This window comes from Echeneis naucrates, chromosome 19, assembly GCF_900963305.1.
Source record: "Echeneis naucrates chromosome 19, fEcheNa1.1, whole genome shotgun sequence".
Taxonomy (NCBI): Eukaryota; Metazoa; Chordata; class Actinopteri; order Carangiformes; family Echeneidae; genus Echeneis; species Echeneis naucrates.
In genome coordinates, this window is record NC_042529.1 from 13,966,989 (window position 1) to 13,992,828 (window position 25,840).

The window sequence follows — 25,840 nt, forward strand, 5'->3', positions numbered from 1 at the left end:
CGACCAAAAATGGTCTTTTAAAGTACATGTAAACATGATTGTTGGACTAACACACCCAGATAATGCGATTTAAAGTCGAGCTGCTGCTGCGTGTATAAAGACAGTAGGACTGCAGCTGGAGGAGGTGATTTGCGCATGTGCTTAGCTTTCGCGCCAAGATCTGATCCGGAAGTCGAACGGCTTAAAAAGTAAACGAAAGAGGTCAGACAGCATTTACCAACGATTTTCAGTAGGACATCTTTGACAGTATTGTTCCCTTCGTTGTATACAAACATTACGAGTTTAGTGAGAATGCGGGCGTAGTTTAGGGCCAGAAAATGTCAGAGCAGATAATAGAAGAGAGCATGGATGGCGACAATCTTCTATGAAATTATTCGATTATTGGGAATATGCGCTTTCGTTGTATGTTAAGGACCCCGAGAAATACCTAAAAAGATTAATACTATAACTACAAGCTAGCTACCTCCGTCCACCGCAAAATAACGTTAGGCAGAATACGTTTCATATGTTTGTTGGGATGTCTGACCTTATGCTATATACACACTTTTGTACGGCTCATTTGGACGTCTGCTGCATCCTTCATCAAACGAATGCGCGAGTTCATTTTGGGAATTCAACATGTTTCATAAGCATTTACCAACGATTTTCTGTGAAATCCAGGTTTTTCAACGGAATCTAACAGAAAGGGTTAGACAGAAGAAAAGATCTCTGACTGGAAATCCACCAAACATGATTTATAGGACTGAACATAACATTCGTTTGGATACCAGCTCATTTCGGAATAAGTGGCAATGAAACAGCTGACAGGTGGGCAAAATAAGGAACAAGAAACAACCACAAAGACATCCAAGTTCCATTTTGGAAAACTGGAATGAATACCAAAACTAAGCACAAGTTAAAAGAAAGGTGGCAAAAGCAATGTGAATAAGAAAGAACTGGCAGATGGTACTATAGAAGAGTTGGAGTCACAAGAAAGAGCAAGATCTCGCAGAGAGGAAATGGCAATATCAAGATTACGATTTGGTCTCTCAGGAAGTAGGAGCACACAATAAAATAAAGAAAAACGTCACGTCCACCTGTCACACAAGGACACTAGGCCAAGTGCACCGCCTAGTGAACGGAAACGGAAATTCACCATGCAATTTACATTGCACCAGAAACTAAAAGCGAAAGTGTTAACTCCAGTGTCGACTCCATTTTAAAGTCGAGATTAAAGGACCGAACGCAGAAACTTGAGGCAGGTTAGTACTATACCCTGAGCTTTATTGTGATTTCACTGTCAACGTCTACTGTGGAGAGAAGAAGAAGAGTCAAAGTGCCCTTTTTCCTCACACAGACACCGAGAAAGAAACAGGGAACGGCAGAAGCCGGTCAACAGACTGCGTGTACGATGAGCTGAATAATTTGAAAGCCCAGAGATGAACTGTACACACTGTGTGCCTTGAACAGCTTGTTTGTTCTGATTCGACTGATGTGAACTCAATTTGTTACTAATTTCCTTCTCAGATCGACCGAAGATGAGCGGGTGTGCAGAAGAAGATGAGGACAGAGACAAGTGTCCAGGTCACAAACCCGGAACCTCGCCAGCAGGTGTTAGTAGTGAATATGGACCCTCAAAAGCGCAGTAAGAAACACGCTACTGGTTCTTATTAAATTTAATAGCAAGTACCAAAATAAAAGATCTACGCTGCTTTCCATCAGGTTTTCATTGGTGGAAAGGCTATACCATAAGTTTTTCGTTTTGTTTTTTTTTAAGTTTAGCCTTTCTGATTTAACTGAAAGTGTTCAACAATCTATATTAGGGAGTAATAACTTCTTCTCTACATAGTGCTTCTAGTAAGTAATTAGACTGACATGTAAATTGTAAACATGAACAGTATTTTTTATATTTGAAGGAAAAGCCTTTGCAGCCTGAATTATTTTTACTTACTTTTACTGCGGACGATGATATCTTCTCAGTAAAATATTAACTTGAAGCAATAAAAACACATGTTGCAACCTAATGTTAATGTTTTACAGATGGAAATGCACTTTATTATGTTACCTTAAGATGTTAATGTTAGTTTATCTCTAATGTTATTCTGAGAACACAGATTATACTATTTAACTCTTAGGTCACTGGTGGTTCCTATTTTATTTCCAGTGATATCTTGTTATTACATCACATAAAGAAAATTCTACAATAATAAAAAAATGTCATATATGATCTAACATTAACAAACACTGGTACTTGGTACTGAGCACTGAGACAATAGAGGATTAGTTGTCGTCCAGATACATGTTGACATCAATATATAGTTGATCATTGACTGTCAGTTGTTTTTGTTTGTGTGTGGTGGTGGAATTTTTGAAATTGGATATAACAGATAGTCCCTTTGTTTTCAACCAGGAAATCTAAAAACTCCAACTCTAAAAGCAAAGACATGTTCACTGATGGCCTGTCAGTGTTGTTTATGGATGCTGGTGTGTTCTTGAGCTCAGTGCGCAGTGCTGGATGGTGACATCAGCTGAGAGTTCCCACAATGGCTCTGTCATCAGACAGTTGATCACTGACCGATGTGATATCAATAAAAACATATTTGTGTTTGCAGAGATCGAGATCTGAGCCAATTGGGAGCAGAGTGTCCAGGATCCAGTTTTGTGTCTATGAGGAGTGACCGCTCAAGAAAAGATCCCATAAACTTCAATAATGAACCCTCAGACACACAGTAAGAGACTGTTTCTACTGTATGAGAGTAAGAGATTAAAAACACGTCATTAGACTTGTTAGATTTTCTTTTATAGGAGTCTGTACACACTCCCTCTGTTTTCAACCAGGAAATCTAAAAACTCCAACTCTAAAAGCAAAGACATGTTCACTGATGGCCTGTCAGTGTTGTTTATGGATGCTGGTGTGTTCTTGAGCTCAGTGTGCAGTGCTGGATGGTGACATCAGCTGAGAGTTCCCACAATGGCTCTGTCATCAGACAGTTGATCACTGACCGATGTGATATCAATAAAAACATATTTGTGTTTGCAGAGATCGAGATCTGAGCCAATTGGGAGCAGAGTGTCCAGGATCCAGTTTTGTGTCTATGAGGAGTGACCGCTCAAGAAAAGATCCCATAAACTTTAATAATGAACCCTCAGACACACAGTAAGAGACTGTTTCTACTGTATGAGAGTAAGAGATTAAAAACACGTCATTAGACTTGTTAGATTTTCTTTTATCGGAGTCTGTACACACTCCCTCTGTTTTCAACCAGGAAATCTAAAAACTCCAACTCTAAAAGCAAAGACATGTTCACTGATGGCCTGTCAGTGTTGTTTATGGATGCTGGTGTGTTCTTGAGCTCAGTGAGCAGTGCTGGATGGTGACATCAGCTGAGAGTTCCCACAATGGCTCTGTCATCAGACAGTTGATCACTGACCGATGTGATATCAATAAAAACATATTTGTGTTTGCAGAGATCGAGATCTGAGCCAATTGGGAGCAGAGTGTCCAGGATCCCGTTTTGTGTCTATGAGGAGTGACCGCTCAAGAAAAGATCCCATAAACTTCAATAATGAACCCTCAGACACACAGTAAGAGACTGTTTCTACTGTATGAGAGTAAGAGATTAAAAACACGTCATTAGACTTGTTAGATTTTCTTTTATAGGAGTCTGTACACACTCCCTCTGTTTTCAACCAGGAAATCTAAAAACTCCAACTCTAAAAGCAAAGACATGTTCACTGATGGCCTGTCAGTGTTGTTTATGGATGCTGGTGTGTTCTTGAGCTCAGTGTGCAGTGCTGGATGGTGACATCAGCTGAGAGTTCCCACAATGGCTCTGTCATCAGACAGTTGATCAATGACCGATGTGATATCAATAAAAACATATTTGTGTTTGCAGAGATCGAGATCTGAGCCAATTGGGAGCAGAGTGTCCAGGATCCAGTTTTGTGTCTATGAGGAGTGACCGCTCAAGAAAAGATCCCATAAACTTCAATAATGAACCCTCAGACACACAGTAAGAGACTGTTTCTACTCTAAACTTAGCCGAAGATTATTCTGTTACTAAACATTATTGACTGTGGTATGTCAGTGATGAAGAAATGTCTTCACAGAAGGAGCCAGAAGAGGACAGTCTCTGTGGACGAGCAGTGTCATGATCCAGTCTGTGGATCCAGAACAAAAGAAGGCCTACAGAGAGCAAGTGAGACCAGCACTGTAGAAGATGAGACTGAACCTCTGTCTGATAATGCGATCATGTCAATGCCAGTTTCAATATCACACAGCACTGACATTTAAGATGATGATAAATACACAATATTAAAAAGCTTTTTTGCTTGTCTTTATTTTTTTCTGTAGATGATGAAAAGAATTGTCATTCTCTTTCTTCAGTATGATGTTCTCTCCTCTCTGTCAGCAGATCATGGTCTACAGGAGATTTTAGATCAACATAAGATCAGTCTGAAGAATAGATTTCAATATGTGGCTGAAGGAACAGGAACAGGAACAGGAAGTGGAACCCTCTTCCGTAGGATCTACACTGAGCTCCACATCACAGAGGGACAGAGTGAAGATGTTAATACCCAACACGAGGTGAGGCAACTGGAGAGGACTTCCAGCAATAAGAACTTCTGTGACACTGCAATCAAGTGCCACGAGATCTTTAAAGCCTTTTCTGACAACCAGAGCCAAATCAGACTGGTTCTGACCAATGGAACTGCTGGCATTGGAAAAACCATCTCAGTACAGAAGTTCACCCTGGACTGGGCAGAGGGCTCAAATAACCAGAATCTCAGTCTGGTGGTTCTGCTTTCATTCAGGGAGCTGAACCTGATAAGAGAGAAGCAGTACAGTATTCTCAAGCTGCTCCATGTTTTCCATCCAACGTTACAGAATGTCACAGCAGAGCAGCTGGCCCACTGTAAAGTTGTGTTTATTTTTGATGGCCTGGATGAAAGTAGACTATTACTGGACTTTTCCAGTAGGGAGGTCGTGTCTGACATCACACAAGAGTCATCAGTCAACCTGCTATTAACAAACCTAATCCAGGGGAATCTGCTTCCTTCAGCACTCATCTGGATCACTTCCAGACCTGCAGCAGCCAATCAGATCCCTCCTTCATGTGTTGACAGGCTAACAGAAGTCCGAGGCTTCACAGATAGCCAGCAGGAGAAATTCTTCAAGCAAAGGTTCGAGGATGAAAAACTGTCCAACAGAATCATCTCGCATATCAAGATTTCCAGGACCCTCCAGATCATGTGTCAAGTCCCAGTCTTCTGCTGGATCACTGCTACTGTTCTGGAGCACATGTTGACTACAGACCAGAGAGGAGAGCTGCCCCAGACCCTGACTGACCTGTACTCAAACTTCATGCTGGTCCAGACAAAGAGGAAAAAATTCAAGTATGATGACGGGCATGAGAGGAATCTACAGGAGCTGACAAAGGCTGACAGAGAACTTCTTCTGAAGCTGGGGAGGCTGGCTTTCGAACATCTAGCAAAAGGAAACACAATGTTTTACCAGGAAGACCTGGAGAAGTGTGGTCTTGATTGCAGCGAGGCCTCACTGTATTCAGGACTCTGTACCAAGATCTTCAAAAGTGAGAATGTAATCTTCCAAAAAACAGTCTACTGCTTCATTCATCTGAGTGTGCAGGAATTTCTGGCTGCAGTCTACATGTTGTACTGTCACATCAGCGGGAACATGGAAGTGCTGAAGGACCTCCTGGGAAAACTAAATATTGATTCAACGCTTGATCTCTTCCTGATGGAAGCAATGAAGAAATCCCTTCAAAGTAAAAACGGTCACCTGGACTTGTGTGTTCGCTTCCTTCATGGTCTTGTTTTGGAGTCCAACCGGACACTCTTAGGAAGTCTGCTAGATCAAACAGAGATCAATCCAGAAACCATCCAAAGAGTCATTGACAACCTGAAGAAGATGAACATGTACAGTATCTCTCCTGACAGAAGCATCAACATCTTCCACTGTCTGATGGAGCTCAAAGACTCCTCAGTTCATCAGGAGATCCAAGTGTTCCTGAAGTCGAAAACAGGTTTGGAGAGGAAAATCTCAGCGGTCCAGTGCTCTGCTCTGGCCTACATGCTACAGATGTCAGAGGAGGTTCTGGATGAGTTGGATCTGGACAAGTACAATACATCAACAGAGGGACGACGGAGCTTGATCCCAGCTGTGCGGAACTGTAGGAATGTTCGGTGAGTTCAAACATGGCCAATATTATTATTTGTCAGTAAATTAGCTAAGTTGAATCAAATTCAGATAAACATGTTTCAGGTATTGTAACACATTTTATATTTTGTCTCATCACAGACTTGGTGATTGTCCACTCTCGGAGGCTCACTATGACATTTTGGCCTCAGCTTTGAAGTCCAACCCCTCCCATCTGAGAAAACTAAACCTGAGTGGAAACTCTCTGGAGGGTTCAGGAGTAAAACTGCTGTGTGGTGGACTGAACAGTCCAAACTGTAAACTGGAGGAACTGAGGTCAGCTTACTGATTTGAGCTGCTGTAGCTTTATGCTCAGGTCAGATCTTTCCTTGGTTTGTACATTTCAAAGATTTGAAAAATCAGCCAGCAAAGAGAATGGCAAAACATGAATGCTCTAGGAGAGTAGTAATGTGGAAGGTTAGGAGAATCCCCAGGAGGGCTTTGCAGGACCAGGGTCAGCCTTATTGCTGTGTAAAATAATAAATAAAATAAAACAATATTATGTTGTATAAATTTAGGCTACCTTGTAACACCATTGTGCACCATACAGATTACCAGGTCTGTAGTTACAGTAGGTGGGGGGCTGCTGATTGGAACAGGACTAAAACTGCAGCTCTCTTCAGACAACAGACACTAATGATCCAACTTAACGATAGATATTCACAATTCTAACATAGGTCACTTTATCTTTATGTGGACAGAGAAACTTATTCCATTCTCCCTAAAATGTGGCATTGTGCAGTTGTTTGGTTAATTCTGGACAGAGAAAGCTGGTTCACCGGTGTGACCGGTGTGACTGAATTTTAGATAAAGCTCACTGATCAGGACATATCTGAGTGATCATCAATCATAGTATCAACATGATTTACTCTTTATTTCAGATTGTGGGGCTGCAATCTGTCAGAGATCAGCTGTTCTTCTCTGGTCTCAGCTCTGAAGTCCAACCCCTCTCATCTGAGATACCTGGACCTGAGTGGAAACAACCGCCTGACGGATTCAGGAGTGAGCGGTCTATGTGGTTTTCTGGAGAGTCCGGACTGTAAACTAGAGATTCTGAGGTCAGATTCATATTTGATTTCTGTGCTGAGATGAGAAAGCCTGTTTATACTAAATCCAGTAATCAAACCCTGGGTGTCATAGCAACAGGTTCTTATAGGCCTTTTAAATCCTGTGGTTTTGACTCTGTTAAATATTTGAACTCAGGCTCTGAGGTGTCTGTGTCTGTACTGTTCAATATAGTAATGGAAACTTGAGGATCTTTTGTAGAAGCTGCTGTGAACACGAGTTAGTATAGAGGGACCTGCAGAGTTAAAGCGGTGGAGTCACTACCTCCTAATATAAGCACCAGCATGTTGTTGACTGTTTGTGGCTTCAATCAGCAACTTTATCTGCTAACAGTCATGTCTTTTATTTACTTTTTAGATTATGGGGACTTGGGTTGTCAAAGATCAGCTTTTCATCACTGGCCCGAGCTCTGAAGTCCAACCCCTCTCATCTGAGATACCTAGACCTGAGTCGAAATGAGGACATTAATGATTCAGGAATGAACGATCTGTGCTGTTTTCTGGAGGCTCTGGACTGTAAACTGGAGACCCTGAGGTCAGTCATTAAAAAGCTTACCGGTCAGCCATATCATTATGATTCTCTGCCAAGTATTGTGTAGGACCAGCTTTTGCCACCAAAAAAACCCTTACTTATCAAGGACTGGACACCAGTGCACTCTCAATGTGTGCTCTGGTATATGGTACCAAGACATTAGCAACAGATCTATCAGTCCGGGAAGTTGCTAGTTGCAGCTTTTTCATCCAGTGTGCCCCAAAGATGCTTCACTTTTCAAGGAGCATTATCCTGCTGGTCTTTGTTAAAATGGCTCACATCCTCACACTTGACCAGCTTTCCTGCTTCAGCACATCCACCTTAAGGACAATGTGTTCACTTGCAATGTAATATATCCCACCCACTAACAGATGCCATTTTGTTCATAATCATGATGTTTTGGCTGATCGGTGTATGTCTTATGCTTATTGTTTTCGTATCTTTTTATATATTATTATCATTATTATTATATATTATTAATATTTTGTAAGTTAATAACTGGAAGTTAATGTTCAACAGAGACCAAGGTTCAAAATTCACACTGAAGGGAGTAACTTTACGCAAAAGCAAACTTTCAATTTTCCTAATTGAATGAAGCGCCTACAGGGTCCCAACCTCTTTCCTAGACCTATTGATCTGTTTTCCTTTGGTGCTTCCCACCTGCAATCTGGACACCCCCTGCAAGCTTTGCGCACTCCACTCACAGATAGCACATTACTGCATAAAATTAAGATTTTTCTTTAGTTTTGTTGCTAAAAAATACAGTTTTCTTAATTGTCTATATAAATCTGTTAATTGTTAGAAGGGTTCTCCCTCTGGTCCAAACATTACATTGTGAGCCAACAAGTTCAAGGAAGAGTGCTTCAGGACCCAATATGACAAACCTCATTTTGACAACAGTTATTTCAGAAAGACAGGAGAATTCAGACTTTATGTGTTTATGTGTTCCATCTCCCAATCTGTGTTATTATTGTACATATTTGGTGTTTAGATGGAACAGTGGCAACCTGATCAAGTTAGTGAGAAGCAGCACAGATAGTTCTGAAATGTTGTCAGTATATCACGTGCTGCACCCAATTAGCTTGGCTACATTACTTAACAATACAGCTGCTCAGTGCGTTGGTCAAAAAAAATTTAAACTTAAATCACACATCAGAGCTTGATTAACAAATTATTCAAGTTGAAAATCTTGACTTGAATATTTAGAATTGTTGAAAAAAAAAAAACAACGTAACAGCTGTCCAAAATCACCAACCCACAGAGGGCTGAATTTGCAATCACAAGATGTAAGTAAAAAACTGAAATCACGTGCAGAATCAACTTGTGCAAATTTCATCACAACAACTCATAATGTGACCTGTAATTTGTGGCTTCCAATACCTGAACACCTCCCAAAACTTCTGGACATGCTCCTCTGGAGTCAGCAGATGGTCTCTGTCCCTCCCTGATCTGGATCAGGGTGTCACACTTCCTGGGCAGTTTGTGGCTGTGCTTAGCAGTGTCAGATGGACTAATGCACAGTCTCTCAATGGGTGCTTAATTGAATTTAGGTCTGGGGAAAATGAGGGATAGTCAGTGGTATCAGTGCGTTTGTCATCCAGGAACTGCCGACACACACTGGCCTCATGAGGCTGGGAATTGTCCTGCACCACAAGGAACCAGGAGAAACCAACACGTCCCATCCAACAAATGCTCAATGATAATCCACTCCCATCTGTACAGAGAATGGGTGGCCAGTGTTTGACCTGCTTGTTCTGATGTTCTCTGGTGAATGCTAGTGAAACTCTATGGTACTGGGCTCTGAGCATGAGAGAACATGGGGCCACATGCCACCTCATTGAGACTCTTTCTCACAATTTCTTACAAATTGTCCAGCATTAGTTGTTAAGTCTGTTAATTTTCACAATATGCACAAGATCTTCAGATTTAATATTTGATGTTCCAGAATTTATTTCTAAATGATTGAACTAAGTGGCTATTTTGACCTTTGACGCAACAGTTGTGTTGGCCATGTTTTATTGCACTGACATGATTATTAGGAACAAAACTGAATGGACAAAGTCACTGCACTAATTTTAGACAAAGTTCACTGATCAGGACATATCTGAGTGATCATCGGTCATTTTATCAACATGATTTACTCTTTATTTCAGATTGTGGGGCTGCAATCTGTCAGAGATCAGCTGCTCTTCTCTGGTCTCAGCTCTGAAGGCCAACCCCTCTCATCTCAGATACCTTGACCTGAGTGGAAACAACTGCTTTACGGATTCAGGAGTGAGGGGTCTTTGTGGTTTTCTGGAGATTCCGGACTGTAAACTAGAGATTCTGAGGTCAGATTCATATTTGGTTTAATTTATATTCATTTACGTCACAGGTCTTAGCCCTGGTTAAGACCTGTGGCTTAAATATTTGAACTCAGGCTCTGAGGTATCTGTGTCTCTACTGTTCAATATACAAATGAATTAAATATATATTTATATATATTTATTCTCATGTCTCAAAACTTCAGCCTCATATATTTGTGGTCTTTGAAAACTTGAGGATCTTTTGTAGAAGCTGCTGAACATGAGTTGGTATTAATTTTAACAAGGGCTGTTTTACGTTACCCCCTAACTGTCACATCTTTTATCTCCATTCAGGTTGACAGGTTGCGGATTGACAAAGATCAGCTGTTGTTCTCTGGTCTCAGCTCTCAGGTCCAACCCATCCCATCTGAGACAACTGGACCTGAGTAAAAACAACCTGCAGAACTCAGACCTGAAGGAGCTCCATGATTTCCTGAAGAGTCCTGAATGTAAACTAGAGACACTGACGTGAGTACGAGAGAGCTGTTACAGGTGTCAGGATGGGACAGAAAGACAGAGAGAGAGACACTAGCTAATCAGAGCAGCTTCTGTCTGCCTCTTATTGGCTTGTTGTGATTGTGTGGTGTGAAAATTATGGTTGTTGTGTTCATGTGTACAGGAAAATATAGCTGAATACAGTTGACAGCCACACAGATATATAGAGAGTGGTCCTCACTCATCAAATCAGATGAGGACCAGTCAATCCCGCATGTTTTTAAATATACTCAGCGTGTGTGTGTCCTGATCATCCACAGAGCTTGAAACAGCAGCCTGTGTGGACAGATGCTCTGATGGGACCATATCTCTGCAAGGTAGATTCATCAAGCAGTGACTGCAGAAGAACCAGGAAGTGCTACATCCTTAACTGATCCGCCATCATCCCTGTGTGTCCCTCTGGATCTGGATCTGACAATCATCACTGTCCCTGGAATCAGCTTTCAGTCGTTTTTAGCCGCAACATCACAATTGGCTGCTCTGCTAATATGGCTGTCTTCAGTTTCAACATACTGCCATACTTATGTCAGCCCTGGAGATCAGCTTGAGGGGCATTTTGTCCAAGAAACCTTTACCACCACTGAGTCCCTCAGTTGTCAGGTCTACCAGCTGTGGAGTGAAAGTAACCACATCATCTTTTGTTCAGATGTTGATAACTTGGCACTTTTTTGAGCAGTCTGAGTGTCAGAAGGGTTACAAACAGCTGGGCTTGGTGGTTTTCTGCGTGTGGTCTGAGGTGGAACAATCAAACTCTGATGGCTCCATCAACTCTGTAGAGATTGGCTCAGCTCTCTGGACTTGGGGTCTTTTTCCTTACACAAATCTACCAAAACCTTAAATCACATCCAACTTTGCAGAAGCATGCTGAGTCTCTGGGTCAGATAAGTGAAGCCAGTGCACACTGAGGGCCGCTGGAGCCTGGCTCCAAAAAGCTATCTCCATTTAGCTCTCAGTTAAAAACGCTGAAATCTTCTCACACACAAATAGAGATTTTCCACCACTCATCACAGTGTCACAGTTCATCCCTACTAATCAGCATCCTGCTCCATCCTGAAAATAATGTGAAGAAAAAAGACTGTCTTCATTAGTGAATTAGTTTTTATCATTGTGTTTTATTTTTGTAGTCTTAAATTGCTTCTGCCCTGACCCTTACACTTATGTCTCTTCTGGGCCTTTTCCGTTTTTTAAGCTTCACTCAAGATATTACAACATTTTGTAAGGGTAATACATGTAATACATTCTGATCTTGATCTTATAGTTGTGATATTGTCATAAATTTTGAATGAACAATTAAAAACAATCAAACAATCAAACCCTCAACCAAATACTCTTTTTAAATCCACCTTGTCCCTCTGAGACACTGCAGGGTCTTTTTTTAAGTCACCTAATGATACCACAGGTCCGGTTTAGTCTGTCGACTCTGAACCGGCTCAGGTGGAACAACACACAGGTAGAGGACTGTGGACATTAACCTGTCACTCAAACTGACCAAGCCCTCAACTGCACGGGACTTACGGGAAAGGTTCATCATTTTAAACAAGAGAGTCTACAGTTAAAGCATTTATCCAGTACATAAATTGTAATTTGTATCTAGCCGGTATAAAATTCCCTACATTTGGATAAACCGGTACGTCCATGCTGGACAACTACGCGCTTCCGGTCTTTGGGTCACGTGTGATGCCCTGTTGTCATGGTTACTATAAGCCACCAGGAGCGCACAAAGTTAGCTGAGCCTCTTTCTGGCTTTAGCAGCTGCATTTAAAACTAGAAAATTCCAAGAAATTTTGAAGTGCCACGGGTCGGCGTCCCCTCGCCCGTCGTCCCCTCGCCCGTCAAAGCAATCCTGCTGAAATTTCCGTTCGGAGAACCGATTGACCTTGATTCAGTCAGTGTGTCTGTATATCTGTCTCTTTGTGTGTCTGTGTATATGTGTGAGTGCATCTGTATATCTGTCTCTGTGTATGTCTGTGTAAATGTGTGAGTACGTCCGTATATACGACTCTATTTGTGTCTGTGTATACGTGTGAGCGCGTGTCTGTATCTGTCTCTGTGTGTATGTCTGTGTATATGTGTGAGCGTGTGTCTATATCTCTCTATTTCTGTCTGTGTATATGTGCGATTGTGTCTCTGTATATGTGCGAGTGCGTGTCTCTGTGTGTGTCTGTGTATACGTGCGAGTGCGTGTCTATATCTGTCTCTGTGTGTATGTCTGTGTATATGTGTGAGCGTGTGTCTATATCTCTCTATTTCTGTCTGTGTATATGTGCGATTGTGTCTCTGTATATGTGCGAGTGCGTGTCTCTGTGTGTGTCTCTGTATATGTGTGAGCGCGTCTCTGTGTGTATGTCTGTGTATATGTGTGAGCGTGTGTCTATATCTCTCTATTTCTGTCTGTGTATATGTGCGATTGTGTCTCTGTGTGTGTCTGTTTATATGTGTCTCTGTGTGTGTCTGTTTATATGTGTGAGTGCTCAAGGTCAGAGGTCAAGGTCTTGTGAGCCGTTTAAACTTTGAACGGCGTTTCTGTGACAAAGTATGACGAAGCAGCGAGGCTCCAAAGTGAGGTGGGTTTAATCCACAGCAACAGCTGCACACAGACCTGTGCTGAGGGACCTGCGGTTGCCACGGTGATTTGAGAATTCAGTCTGGTCAGAGCTCAGACTCCCTCCAAAACTCTCCCAAAATTGGCTTTTGACCACCTCCCGAACTGCTTCGAATTGCGAGCAAACCGTAGCTCCGTTCCCAAAAGCGAAAACACCGTGAGAGGCAGAAGAGTCTGGGGATTCCAGCAGTCTTTGTTTGATTTGAAAAGTCCTTAAAATGAGCGTGTAGGGACAGTGCGAAGTCAGAGTGAAATTGTTTTTAGTGACACCTTGATTTGCATTGCAGTCAATTGGGGCAAAAGCAGGTGTTGCTGGCGCTCTGAGCGCTCCTGTGTAAATTTGGTGAGGAGCAGAGCTCTCAAACTTAGATTTTCTGAATCCCAAGACCTGTGTCTACGTTTTCCCAAAAAATCATTCGTCTCCCTTTCACGGTTTGGCCGTGAGCTCGAGTTAAAAATGAAAATGTGGGTGAAATTTTCACAGTGCTCTCACTCTAGTTAACGACCCTCTCCACTCTAACTTGGAGGAAAAAGTGAATCGGACTGCTCCTTTGAACGCTCGTAGTTCGAAAACCGTACAACTTAGGAGAAAACGGTTTGATGTTCTGGAAAGAGCACAAGATTTCCTCCGTTTTGACGTTTGAATGACATTTCTAGGCGCACGTATGACTGAGCTACGCGACTGAGAAAATAGGTGAAATTCGGAGGCGATTTTTCTCCAAACCCCATTCATTCCTATGGAGAATTTTTGCTGGTTTTTTGGGAATAACTTTGGGAAAAATGGGAATATCGACTACCCAGAACTTAGCACACTTGTCCCGATCGAGCCGCACGTTTTGATATATATATTGTAGGGCTACGTCAAGCGGTACGACCCGCATTAACTGCCGAAAATGTGACGGAATAATAATAATATTAAGAAGAAGAATAACTAGAAAATTCCAGGGAAATTTTGAAGTGCCACGGGACCCGGGGCCCGTCGTCCGTCGCCCGTCGTTTGTTGCCCGTCGCCCCTCGACTGGACGAGCAACCCGCGTACCGTCATGCTGTCGAAAGCCTTCCTGCTGAAATTTCCGTTCGGTGAACCGATTGAGCTCGATTCAATGAGTGTGTCTGTATATCTGTCTCTGTGTACGTCTGTGTATATGTGTGAGTGCGTCTGGATATCTGTCTATGTGTATGTCTGTGTATATGTCTGAGTGCGTGTCTATATCTGCCTCAGTGTATGTCTGTGTATATGTCTGAGTGCATCTGTCTATCTGTCTATGTGTATGTCTGTGTATATGTGTGAGTGCGTCTGTATATTTGTCTCTATTTGCGTCTGTTTATATGTGTGAGTGCGTCTGTATATCTGTCTCTGTGTGTGTCTGTGTACATGTGTGAGTGCGTCTGGATATCTGTCTCTGTGTGCGTCTGTATATCTGTCTGTGTCTGCATCTCTATATCTCTGTGTGTGTCTCTGAGAAGAAATCATTCATAGTGATGGCCATAGGCCACAGACAGAGTGAGATGAGACCAGCATGACAATTGATCTGTGATTGCGTAGTAAGCGTAGGAGCTATCATAAAGCCTTTTGTCACAAACAGAGTTGAAAGTCTTCTGACCCGTTTAAACTTTGAACAGCGTTTCTGTGACAAAGTGTGACGAAGCAGTGAGGCTCCAAAGTGGGGTGGGTTTGATCCACAGACCTGAGCTGAGAGAGATGCGGTCGTCACGGTGTTTGCAACCCGCGTACCGTCATTCTGTCGAAAGCCTTCCTGCTGAAATTTCCGTTCGGAGAACCGATTGAGCTCAATTCAATGAGCGTGTCTGTATATCTGTCTCTGTGTATGTCTGTGTAAATGTGTGAGTGCATCTGTCTATCTGACTGGGTGTATGTCTGTGTATATGTGTGAGTGCGTCTGGATATCTGTCTCTGTGTGCGTCTGTATATCTGTCTGTGTCTGCATCTCTATATCTCTGTGTGTGTCTCTGAGAAGAAATCATTCAAAGTGATGGCCATAGACCACAGACAGAGTGAGATGAGACCAGCATGACAATTGATCTATGATTGAGTAGGAAGCGTAGGAGCTATCATAAAGCCTTTCGTCACAAACAGAGGTCAAAGTCTCGTGACCTTTTTAAACTTTGAACGGAGTTTCTGTGACAAAGCATGACGAAGCAGTGAGGCTCCAAAGTGAAGTGGGTTTGATCCACAGACCTGAGCTGAGAGAGCTGCGGTCGTCACGGTGATTTGAGAATTCGTTCGGGTCAGAGCTCAGACTCTCCCGAAAACGCTCCGAAAAGTGGCTTTTGACCACGTCCCGAACTACTTCGAATTGCGAGCAAACCGTAGCTCCGGTCCGAAAAGCGAAAACACCGTGAAAGACAGAAGAGTCTGGAGATTCCGAAAGTCTTTATTTGATTTGAAAAGTCCTTAAAATGAGCGTGTAGGGACAGTGCGAAGTCAGAGTGAAATTGTTTTTAGTGAAACCTTGATTTGCATTGCAGTCAATTGAGCCAAAAACAGGTGTTTCTGACGCTCTGAGCCCTCCAGTTTAAATTTGGTGAGGAGTAGAGCTCTCAAAGTTAGATTTTCTGAATCCCAAGACCTGTGTCTACGTTTTGCCAAAAAATCTTTTGTCTCCTTTTCACGGTTTGGCCGTGAGCTCGAGTTAAACATGAAAATGTCGGTTAGTTTTTCACAGTGCTCTCACTCTACTTAACGAGCGGTTACACTCTAACTTTGAGGAAAAAGTGAATCGGACTGCTCCTTTGAGAGGTCATAGTTCGAAAACCGTATTATTTAGGAGAAAAAGGTTTGATGTTCTGGAAAGAGCACAAGATTTCCTCCGTTTTAAAGTTTGAATGACATTTGTAGGTGCACGTGTCACTGAGCTACGCGACTGAGAAAAAAGGTGAATTTTTGAGGCGATTTTTCGTCGTCTCCCATGCATTCTCTATGGAAAATTTCGGCTGGTTTTTTGGGAATAACTTTGGGAAAAATGGGAATATCGACTACCCAGAACTTAGCACACTTGTCCCGATCGAGCCGCACGTTTTGATATATATATTGTTGGGCTACGTCAAGCGGTACGACCCGCATTAGATGCCGAAAATGTGACGGAATAATAATAAGAAGATTAATAAGTATGGACAATATTAAGTAGTGCCTCGTGCTATGCACAGAGGCCACTTACTTCTACTGTGTAGAAGTAGTGGCCCCTGTGCTTATAGCCCGTGGCACTAAATAATAAGTATGGACAAGATTAAGTAGTGCCTCGTGCTATGCACAGAGGCCACTACGTGGCCTCTGTGCTTATAGCCCGTGGCACTAAACTACAAATTTCATTCTGACTCAGTTTTGACAGAGAACAATGTCGGATGTCGGATCTGAAGATTTCGATGAGGAACGCAGTCAACTCGGAGTGAGTGGAGACAAAAAACTCTTTAGACTATTTATTTAGCTGAGACACTTAATTTATCTTGGATCCTCTTTAGTTAGCTGAGATTTATTTATGTTCGCTTCCTGAAGCGGACATTGGCACTCGCTGTTCATCACCATGTATCAGCTGGAGTTTGTGCGTGTTTCTTTGACAGGAATATCACGGTGACAGAAATGAAGCGGGGGAGAGACATGGAGTCGGTACTGCCATTCTGTCCAACGGAGACACTTATCAGGGACAGTATGAGAACAGTAAAAGACACGGACAGGTGGGACACTGTAGGCGACTCTTCCCGTTCAACAGGAATGAGTGAAGATTGAGACCAAACGAAATCCAGACAAGGACCTAAACAAACAACGGATATTGGATCTCTTTAACAACTCCATAAAGAGTTTGGTTTAGGCCTGCTCTTAATGTAAAGAGCTTTAATGTAACTTTATTGTCATTTGGCGCATTAATTAGATTCAATTCGATTTGATAATATTAATCGTTTCCGTCTCATTGTAAATGACCGACAGCTTCAATTAGTTCAAGTATATTTCTGTTAATGTGTCAATGTTCCCATATTCAGCCTGAGATTAAAATAATTCTCCTAATTCCCAGTCTTATTGATGCCAAAGATTTTTATGATTGCGTTACCTGAAGAAAATGTGTTTCTTTAGTGTATAGTTGACTTAGACGGTTTTATCTCATAGGGGACATATCGTTTCAAGAACGGGGCAAGATATGTGGGAGGCTATTACCAAAACATGAAACATGGACAAGGCACTTTCTACTATCCTGATGGTTCTAAATATGAAGGTATAAAAAAGCCAATTTTAATGAGTTGAAATACATTTCTTCCTGTGTGAAGATTTGTCTATTGTGTGTGTCACGCTGTGTATAACTGACCTTTAGTAAAGCAGACTCTTATTGTCTTATTGTCTCACTGTTTGTCAGGGTCATGGGTCGAGGACCTGAGACAAGGTCATGGTGTCTACACTTACCCCAATGGAGACACATATGATGGAGAGTGGCTGCATCACCTTAGGTTTATCTACGACTTTAAAATCGCATCTGACTGAGTATATATCTGACTATATATATCTCAACCAAATTTAGCCCACTTCTAAAACAGATGTGTAGACATCATTATAACCTACACAATAAAGGGGTGAACAACGAATCAAAATGTTATAGAAATATTTTGAAATTACATTATGACCAAGTACTATTTCCAAATTAACAGCAGCTGCAGCTTCTTGATGATTCGGCCTGTACATGTATAGTATTAAATCAACTCTAACCAGGAACAGAAATGTAAATGGAGTCTTTGGTGTTGATTCGCAGACACGGTCAAGGCATCTACCATTACCATGACACTGGCTCAAAGTACAAGGGCTCATGGGTAAATGGAAATATGGAGTCAGCTGGAGAGTACATCCACTCCAACCACAGATACCAGGGTAACTTTGCCAACAACAGTGTAAGTTCCAGCTTAACAGTTTATTTCACAGTTACCAGAAAGATTTAGAATGTTTTAGTTGAACAGTACACTTTGCAATGTGGGAACGCGACAGTTCAAAGTATCTGGATTCCCTGAAAATATTTTAAAGCAGCATTGATTAATGCTAATTAATAAAGGACTGTCATTTGGAGGGAATCTACAGCAACACTCTTGTCCATCAATTGTTTTAGCATATTTCAGCTCACAGTTTTTCTTTTTTTTTTTACAGCCCAAATTGACTTTGTGCTTCCTGCCCCACACGATAAAGACTAAATTAGCAAATGGCTAGGTAAATATAGTGAAGCCACTGATATTATTATCTGTCAGTGAAGACTAAATCCTAAAGTGAATATTAGACTTACACTGTTTTTCCAAATAAATGGCAATAAGAAAGACAAATGTATAATATACCTCAAAGCATTATTAAATAATTATTTAACTGACTTTTTTTTGTAAAAGACAAAGTGATAGCAAAAGTTGTATTGTTTTAGCTTTTTGATAGAGCCAGTGAACTCCTGGAGCAACACATGGATAATGAAAACTATGAGCTGAGAGGTGCTGAATAATCATAGAGCTGAGAAAATTAGCAGCTGATAACTGTGTAGGTTTGACTGTGTGTCCACTGGTACACTTCAGGGTCATGTGATCCATGTAATGAGCCATCATAACTGATGGAAGCTTCAGTAGTGTTAAAATTGTCATATTCAATTGTGTTTCTTGGTCATTGTCAGAGGTATCTCTGCTTTTTATTTTACAGCCCTGTGGTCCAGGAAAGTATGTGTTTGACATTGAGTGTGAGCAACACGGTGAATACCACCAAATAGAGCAGGTGAGCCAACACCAACTCACTCACACTGTGCCAGCTGATTTCATTCCTCCATCAAATTCTACTCCTGCTGTTCTGTCAGCACTTAACCTTGGACTTTGTCCTGCCAAGGTTGATCAGTAAAATGAAACAGTATAACCATGACAACTCTCTTGGCCAAATCTCCAGCCAGCAGATGTTGAGAACGGTAAAAAAATGAAAGCACAGAAGTCAGCTGACCTGGGCTCCAATGGGGGCCATGTCAACCCAGGGGGCTCAGGAGGAGCGCAGGAGGTGCTGCTTGTCACTGACTTCTGATGCTGTTGTTGACTCAGTCAGTCAGTCAAATGGTGTTTAACATCAGGACTTTGTGGTGCTTTCAACGATAAGAAAATCTTTCTTGCATAAGAAGGCATCATTGTTGTTGGTATTTGACATATGAGTATTTCCCAGGATGCACTGATGACTTTTCTAAGAGTGTGCTTAACTTGAAATGCACGATGTGGGGAGTCCTCTTGCATGTAAATCACTATGTGTTTGAGGTGCAGTGTGTTTGATCTTTGCTGATGTTTTAATGTCTGTTCTGGTTCAGCCAAGGTCAATATAACAGCACTAAAGGCAGACAACCATAAGATCATAACTAAATCAACTGTTGACAGGACCGAGTTGAGGGGGAGTGGGGCATGTCGACCTCCACTACAGCGCTCAAGTGGATTCCCAAGTGTGTCACAAGCTTGACGCTGTGGACTTCCACCAAAAAGGCTCCAGGTAAACTGGTTAACAAGTAAAACTCTTTTCAAAATCAGCTTCAAACATTTCAGCATGTGTTACGCAATATGTGTCTATTTGTAGTATTTCTGATCTAAATGAACTTATTTAGACACACAAAAATACAAACTCATTGGCCACTTCATTTGGTACACTCATCTCCTGCTGGTTCAATTATCAAATATCAGCCAATTACATGGTCCAAACTCAATGCATTAAATCATATGGACATGGTAAAGAAGATCTGTTGAAGTTCAAACTGAGCATCATAATGGGTGATGATTTAAGTAACTTTAAATGTGGTATGGCTGTCAGTGGCAGTCAGGCTGGTCTGAGTATTTCAGAAACTGCTGCTTAATTGAGACTGCCACACAGAATCTCAGAATGATGTCAAATAAAGAATATATCTACACCAGTGGTCAGAGGAGAAAGGCCAGACTGGTTCAAGTTATAACAGTAACTCAAATAAACATTTGGTACGACAGAAGAGAATAGAACAGGTCTAGGCTTGAAATAGTAATTTATATATATATATATATATATATATATACATATTTATATATTTTTTGTAACTTTTGGAAATACAAAGTTACACTTGGAACTCACCAGCTGACAAACACATGAATGTTTTTGTCAACACTCAAATTAAATATTGGCAATCTGTTATTTTTTTCAGTTGGGGAGAAGGAAACACCTTCAGCTGAATAGGAGAAAATGGACTTGTGTAGTCCATCCACTAAGCATGTTCCAGCTACTGTTTGAAAGAGCAACCCAACAACAACAATCAATAAACAGATAAAGATAACACACAACCTTTGGAGCCTGTCATTTTTTTTTTTTTACAATTTTGTAAATTATTACAAAACAAACGTTTTCATTGTCCATTGATTGTACAGAACAATAGCATTGTTTTTCATTGAAATTCGTAAATACATTGAATGATTCTGACTCTTTTTCTTTTGAAATTCTGTGAGTGTGTCCTTAAGGTCAACTAGCCGGTACTCCTGTGTAGACAGAGGGGAAAAAAGGATGAGCTCTTATATACTTGTAATATCTGTTTTATTAGGAAACTATTTGTAACTTTGTTTCTGAAAAGGTGCCACATAAATGAAATATTTACTGTAATCATATCCTTTATGTACTTGGCAGACCAACCAATGGACAAGACAGGAAAAGAAATAGCTGGTTATCTATCCTGTAGTCATAATGTGGTTGGCCCAGGATTTGTGTGATATTTGTGAATATGTATGTGTTTGTTGTGCAAAGATATGCCAACAATTTGTTGTTGAAGTGTTTTGTCATGTTTCACATTTTAGCAACAAAGAGGCATATTGTAACTGTGGTTAGCACTATCACCTCTCATCCCTGGGGCTAATCTTGTGGAGTTTGCATGCTCTCCTTGTGCTTGTGTGGGTTCTCTCTTGGTGGTTCCTCCTATGGTCCAAAAACAAGCAGGTTTAGACACTCTTTATTGTCTGTAGATGTGAGCCTGACGGATTTCTTTATCTCTGCACGGTTCTACAGCCCCAGAGGTTGCGCTAGACTTTCTCATTGTCCGTCGTTTTGATGGACAGGTTAAAAAAAATCCGTCCTAATCTATTTTTAGCTGTCATTTTAATTTTCGTTTTTTTAATTATAATAAAGGCATTGTCAATAGCATTACATTTTCAGTTAATCGTTTTTAATGAAAATTCTATTAGAGGAAACTAAATGATGCACTTATAAAGGCATGAGAGAAAACATTCATCACGTCAACACCACATTTCCCCGCAGTGACATCGGTGGCCACTAAAAACATCAACTGTGGCCATCTGCGTAAATGAACAACGCAGTTTTACAAAATTAAATACTTAATTAAAATAGCAACAAACTTCGCAAGAAATCAGCTGGATTTAACTCAGTGGCCTGAACTTTCAGGGCGAACCTACCCTTGATCACTGTCAGGTGAGATAATATGGATGGATGGAGGGACACTCAAATACTCTAACTTGATCGTTATTGTTAAACCCAATCAGCCACTCTCTTTTTTTAGATGCTTCTATTGTTGCAGTCCTGTCAAAAGTTAAAGTCTACCCTAGTTTAGATTCTTCTTCTTCTCCTTCATCAGGGCTGCTACAGATCCATTTCTTCCTCTGACGATAAAATGATTTGAAGATTTCTCTGGCAAAATGAATAAATAAATAAATAACATTAAAACTTGGTGGCATTGTTCTCAACATGTTGTTAAAATCACTGGTGAAAAACACCGAGGTCCCCTGGTAGGAGCAAATAACACACTGCTTTGAATGTACAGGAATTGCCCGTGCCTTCTAACAGCATTATTTTGAAGGAATTTGACCGGAAGTCGTGGCTTTTATTGTGCCGTACTTGTCACAGGGACGTCAATACGGTAATTTCAAAAATTTCACAAGTGTCACTGGAAGCAGGTGAAACCGAAAGCGGGCAAATTGGCGGGATGTTATGATTTGTGTTAGCTGACAGTGTTTCCCGGTCGGGACGGTAAACGGCCGTTAGTCCACCGGGCAGAATGGACGGCTGCAGTCGGCCCGGGCCGCTGTTCAGCTTCGGGGTGATAGCTGACATTCAGTACGCTGACATCGACGACGGCTACAACTACTGCCAGTCCAGGAGGCGGTACTACCGGAGCAGCCTCCAGCTGCTCGCGAATGCCCAGGAAAGTTGGTCAGAGTCGGCTGTCAGGCCGGCCTTCGTCCTCCAGCTCGGAGACGTCATCGACGGCTTCAACAAGGGCTGCGCCGCCTCGGACCGAGCGCTGGACGCCGTGCTGAGGCAGTTCGGCTCCAGCCCGCTGGAGGTCCACCACGTGTGGGGAAACCACGAGCTGTACAACTTCAGCAGGAGCTCTCTGTTCGGATCCAGGCTGGACAGCTCACCCCGCAGCGACAGGGCCGGACCCGACATCTACGCCTACCACTTCAGCCCGGTCCCCGGATTCCTGTTCGTGGTGCTGGACGGCTACGATGTGGGCCTGCTGGGCAGACCGGAGTCCAGCGACCAGTACCAGAGCGCCCTGAGTCAGATCAGACAGCACAACAACAACCAGGACCTCAACTGCCCCCCAAGTAGGCTGGCTTCATCTTTCCTCCCAGTTTTCTCTGTGAAACAGTTCAGCAGTGTGTTAGCTGTGTATTTCAGATTCTCTTTATTAGTCTAACTGTGGTGATAATAGTAATCCAGGTGTTATTCTGACTCAGGGAAATGAATCCAGACTATATGTAACACTTAAACATAAAGTTCCTCCATATTTGCAAAAACAGACGCTTTAGATCATATCTACATGTATTAAAATTCATTTTAATTGTGTTTATAGAATATTCGAGAGTGCAAATGCGGTAAACAAACTATTTCGGAGGGAAAGGAAATGTGTATCAAAACCGATGCTATTGTACCAAAAAACCAAAACAGCAACGTGTGTGTAACAATTGTAGATATAAATTAATTGGCACCTAATTCTAAATCGTTTTAATAAATTAACATATATGTCTAATTTATACAGTTATGTAAGTTTATATATGTACACTTATCTTGAAAGAGTTTACATAAACATGGATTTCATCTTAAGTCTTGGCATTTATAATAAATACAGTAGGGTACAAAAGCATGAAGCCACTTTTCCAGAAACAGTTGATAAGTAGTAAGTTTTATTTTATTTTAGTAAGTTCTAAACTGAATGAAGACTTTGAGAAATATATTGTATGTATGTATGTAATATTTTGTAATGTTAAACAATATAAAAACTTGGACCCTATGTAGATATTTTAAATACAGGTACACGTGTACATTTTACTATCGGTATTAAATACATACTAAATGTACATCTCCGTATATCCTGATGCTGTGTTGAATATATCCCCCTACAGGTGACAAATATTCCTTTCCAACTGTTGATGTAGGGAAATTGGTCATGCAATATAAGATTAAAACTTTAGTGCCTGTTTACACAGAAGTTTCTCTTGCATCACAAGCTCCACAAACACCACAAAATACAATTTAAAAGTGAATAAAAGCAATAACCAACACCTATACAATAGATACAATAGAAATGTATAGTTTTCAAGCTGAAAGGATCTTGTGGTGTGCAGTGTGTGTGTGGTAGCTGATGTTAAAGAATGAGGAATAAAGGACTGTTTGTTCTGTCATGTATGTCAACAGAAAAAAGAAATAATGGGTAAAATGGTACTGTGTATGAGCCCATGAATGCACCAGTCTGAGGCTGGAACTAAACAGTGTGTGCACCTTTGTTCTAGTCAAAGACATCAGAGGTTATTCTGAATTTGATCACTGTCAGAAATTTTGTGGGATTAAATAATCTGTGTCCAGTTTACATGATGCTATATTGATATTCTATTCGTATTGCGGAAAGTGGTTAGCACTGTGGCCTCATAACAAGAAGTTAATGGGTTTGATTCTCAGGGCTGGAGCCTTTCTGTGTGGAGTTTGCATGTTCTCTGTGCTTGTGTGGGTTTCCTCCAGCCATCCAAACACATCATGTTTGGGTTAACTGGTGACTCTAAATTGTCCGGAGGTCTGAGTGTGAGTTTGAGTGGTTGTTGGTCTCTGTCTCTGTAAACTGGTGACCTGTCCCTCACCCAGTGTGAGCTGGGATTGGCTCCAGCATCCCCTCTGACCTGGAAACAGATAAATGGTAGAAGATTAATGAATGAATGAAAGTCTATGTATTTATGAATGTTATTTGGCCATTTTTTAGATACTATAGACTGACAGAGAATAAGTAGATTTCCTTCTGTGTGCTTTTGTTTCAGTGCTCGAGGATCTACGTCAGAGGTTTGCGATGTTCAACGGTGGGTTCAGTAAGGCCCAGCTGGACTGGCTGCATTCTGTGCTGTCTGATGCTGATGAGAAGCAGCTAAAAGTCACTATTGCCAGTAAGTGAAACCATCACTGGCCAAAGTGTGAATTAATGATTTGTTTTTCATGGAATCGCTGAAGTCATGTTGGTAAACCATAAGGTGGTGTTTTAGTGGAAAGCAGGTGATATATGTAGCCTGTTGTACTCATGGTGCAATTCAGTACATGGTGATTTATGAGTGGCATAGTATGTGAGTTTAAGAGAAAACTTGTGGCTCAAAGAGAGATCTGAAAAAGCTGGGACTCGCCACCAAATAAATATTTCTGAAAGAAAATGAACAGCGGTAGTATGGTCTAAAATTAGTGAAATTGTCAGAGTTGTACGGAAAACTGTTGATAATTCGTTCCTCTCTTTCAAGGTCACCTCCCGGTCCACCCTGACTCCACCTGCCCCATTTGCCTCGCCTGGAACTATGACGAGCTCCTGGCCATCATCAGTGCTCACAGCAGCGTGGTGTGTGTCATGGCTGGACACGACCATGATGGAGGATACTGCCAGGACGAAGAAACAGGGGTGCACCACCTGACGTTAGAGGGAGTGATTGAAACTCCACCTGACAGCAATGCCTTCGGCACAGTGTTTGTGTACGAGGACAGGATGGTGCTGAAAGGGAGTGGCAGGATTTCAGATCGAGAACTTCTCTTCTGTGACAAAAATAAAAAACTATCCCTCATAGCATAGCACAGGCCTTGAATCAGCTGATCAGAATGTATTTAAGTTATGGTTCAGTATTAGATGTTAAATAACTTTATTTTTTTGCAATTTAAAGACTTATGGTTGATTTGATATTTTATCAGAAAAAAAAACCTATGTGATACACTGGAAGCTTTAATATAGGTGTTAAGTGGTATTTTTTTTAAGTGGAATTAAGAGGAATTGCTGCTTTTTACTTTTCTTCTGAGTGGTTTAATGGATATATTTGACCAGTGTAGTTTATTGATAATTGTAATTTTTCATCAACTATTTTTGAGGTGATAGTATCAACGATTATGTATCACTTACATGAAAAATAATACTATAAATAAATGAAAATTAGCAGCAGTCACCCGACTTCACGTGCTGCATTTGTGAAGGTGGTATATCCAAGCTTTATACAAGAAATAAACCAAAGAAAACGAACTTGTGTTTTGAAGAGATGAATAACACGTCGTATTTAATGAACAGCATTAAATCTGGAAACTAGTTTATATCCCAACAAAAACCAAATCGTCATATCCTTCATCCTTAT

General features: G+C 41.3%; 3 protein-coding genes across 9 annotated transcripts; all 3 read left to right on the plus strand.

Moving 5' to 3' along the window:
* The first annotated feature begins 1,160 nt into the window (after positions 1 to 1,160).
* LOC115060013 (NACHT, LRR and PYD domains-containing protein 14-like) lies at positions 1,161 to 11,942 on the plus strand. 7 transcript variants are annotated; one of them, XM_029527809.1, is made up of 15 exons: positions 1,173 to 1,241; positions 1,337 to 1,385; positions 1,507 to 1,624; positions 2,592 to 2,708; positions 3,020 to 3,136; positions 3,448 to 3,564; positions 3,876 to 3,992; positions 4,090 to 4,178; positions 4,392 to 6,186; positions 6,302 to 6,475; positions 7,081 to 7,257; positions 7,622 to 7,798; positions 9,949 to 10,125; positions 10,435 to 10,608; positions 10,896 to 11,942. In XM_029527809.1, the coding sequence occupies exons 3-15, from the start codon at positions 1,518 to 1,520 to the stop codon at positions 10,900 to 10,902; spliced, it is 3,345 nt and encodes a 1,114-aa protein (XP_029383669.1). In that variant the 5' UTR covers positions 1,173 to 1,241; positions 1,337 to 1,385; positions 1,507 to 1,517; the 3' UTR covers positions 10,903 to 11,942. The 7 variants fall into 7 exon arrangements, with proteins under 7 accessions (XP_029383667.1, XP_029383670.1, XP_029383671.1 ...); XM_029527808.1 differs by having other exon boundaries at positions 1,198 to 1,241; positions 1,337 to 1,420; XM_029527807.1 differs by lacking the exon at positions 1,337 to 1,385 and having other exon boundaries at positions 1,161 to 1,241.
* A 4,651-nt stretch (positions 11,943 to 16,593) lies between these two features.
* Positions 16,594 to 20,486, plus strand: rsph1 (radial spoke head component 1). Its single transcript, XM_029528131.1, has 8 exons — positions 16,594 to 16,644; positions 16,817 to 16,930; positions 17,358 to 17,463; positions 17,602 to 17,692; positions 17,992 to 18,127; positions 18,906 to 18,977; positions 19,613 to 19,721; positions 20,398 to 20,486. Exons 1-8 carry the CDS (start codon positions 16,594 to 16,596, stop codon positions 20,427 to 20,429), a joined length of 711 nt encoding a protein of 236 aa, XP_029383991.1. The 3' UTR covers positions 20,430 to 20,486.
* Positions 20,487 to 22,103: 1,617 nt separating this feature from the next.
* Positions 22,104 to 25,653, plus strand: adprm (ADP-ribose/CDP-alcohol diphosphatase, manganese-dependent). The gene is made up of 3 exons (XM_029528493.1): positions 22,104 to 22,804; positions 24,506 to 24,628; positions 24,971 to 25,653. The coding sequence occupies exons 1-3, from the start codon at positions 22,249 to 22,251 to the stop codon at positions 25,291 to 25,293; spliced, it is 1,002 nt and encodes a 333-aa protein (XP_029384353.1). The 5' UTR covers positions 22,104 to 22,248; the 3' UTR covers positions 25,294 to 25,653.
* Positions 25,654 to 25,840: the final 187 nt, after the last annotated feature.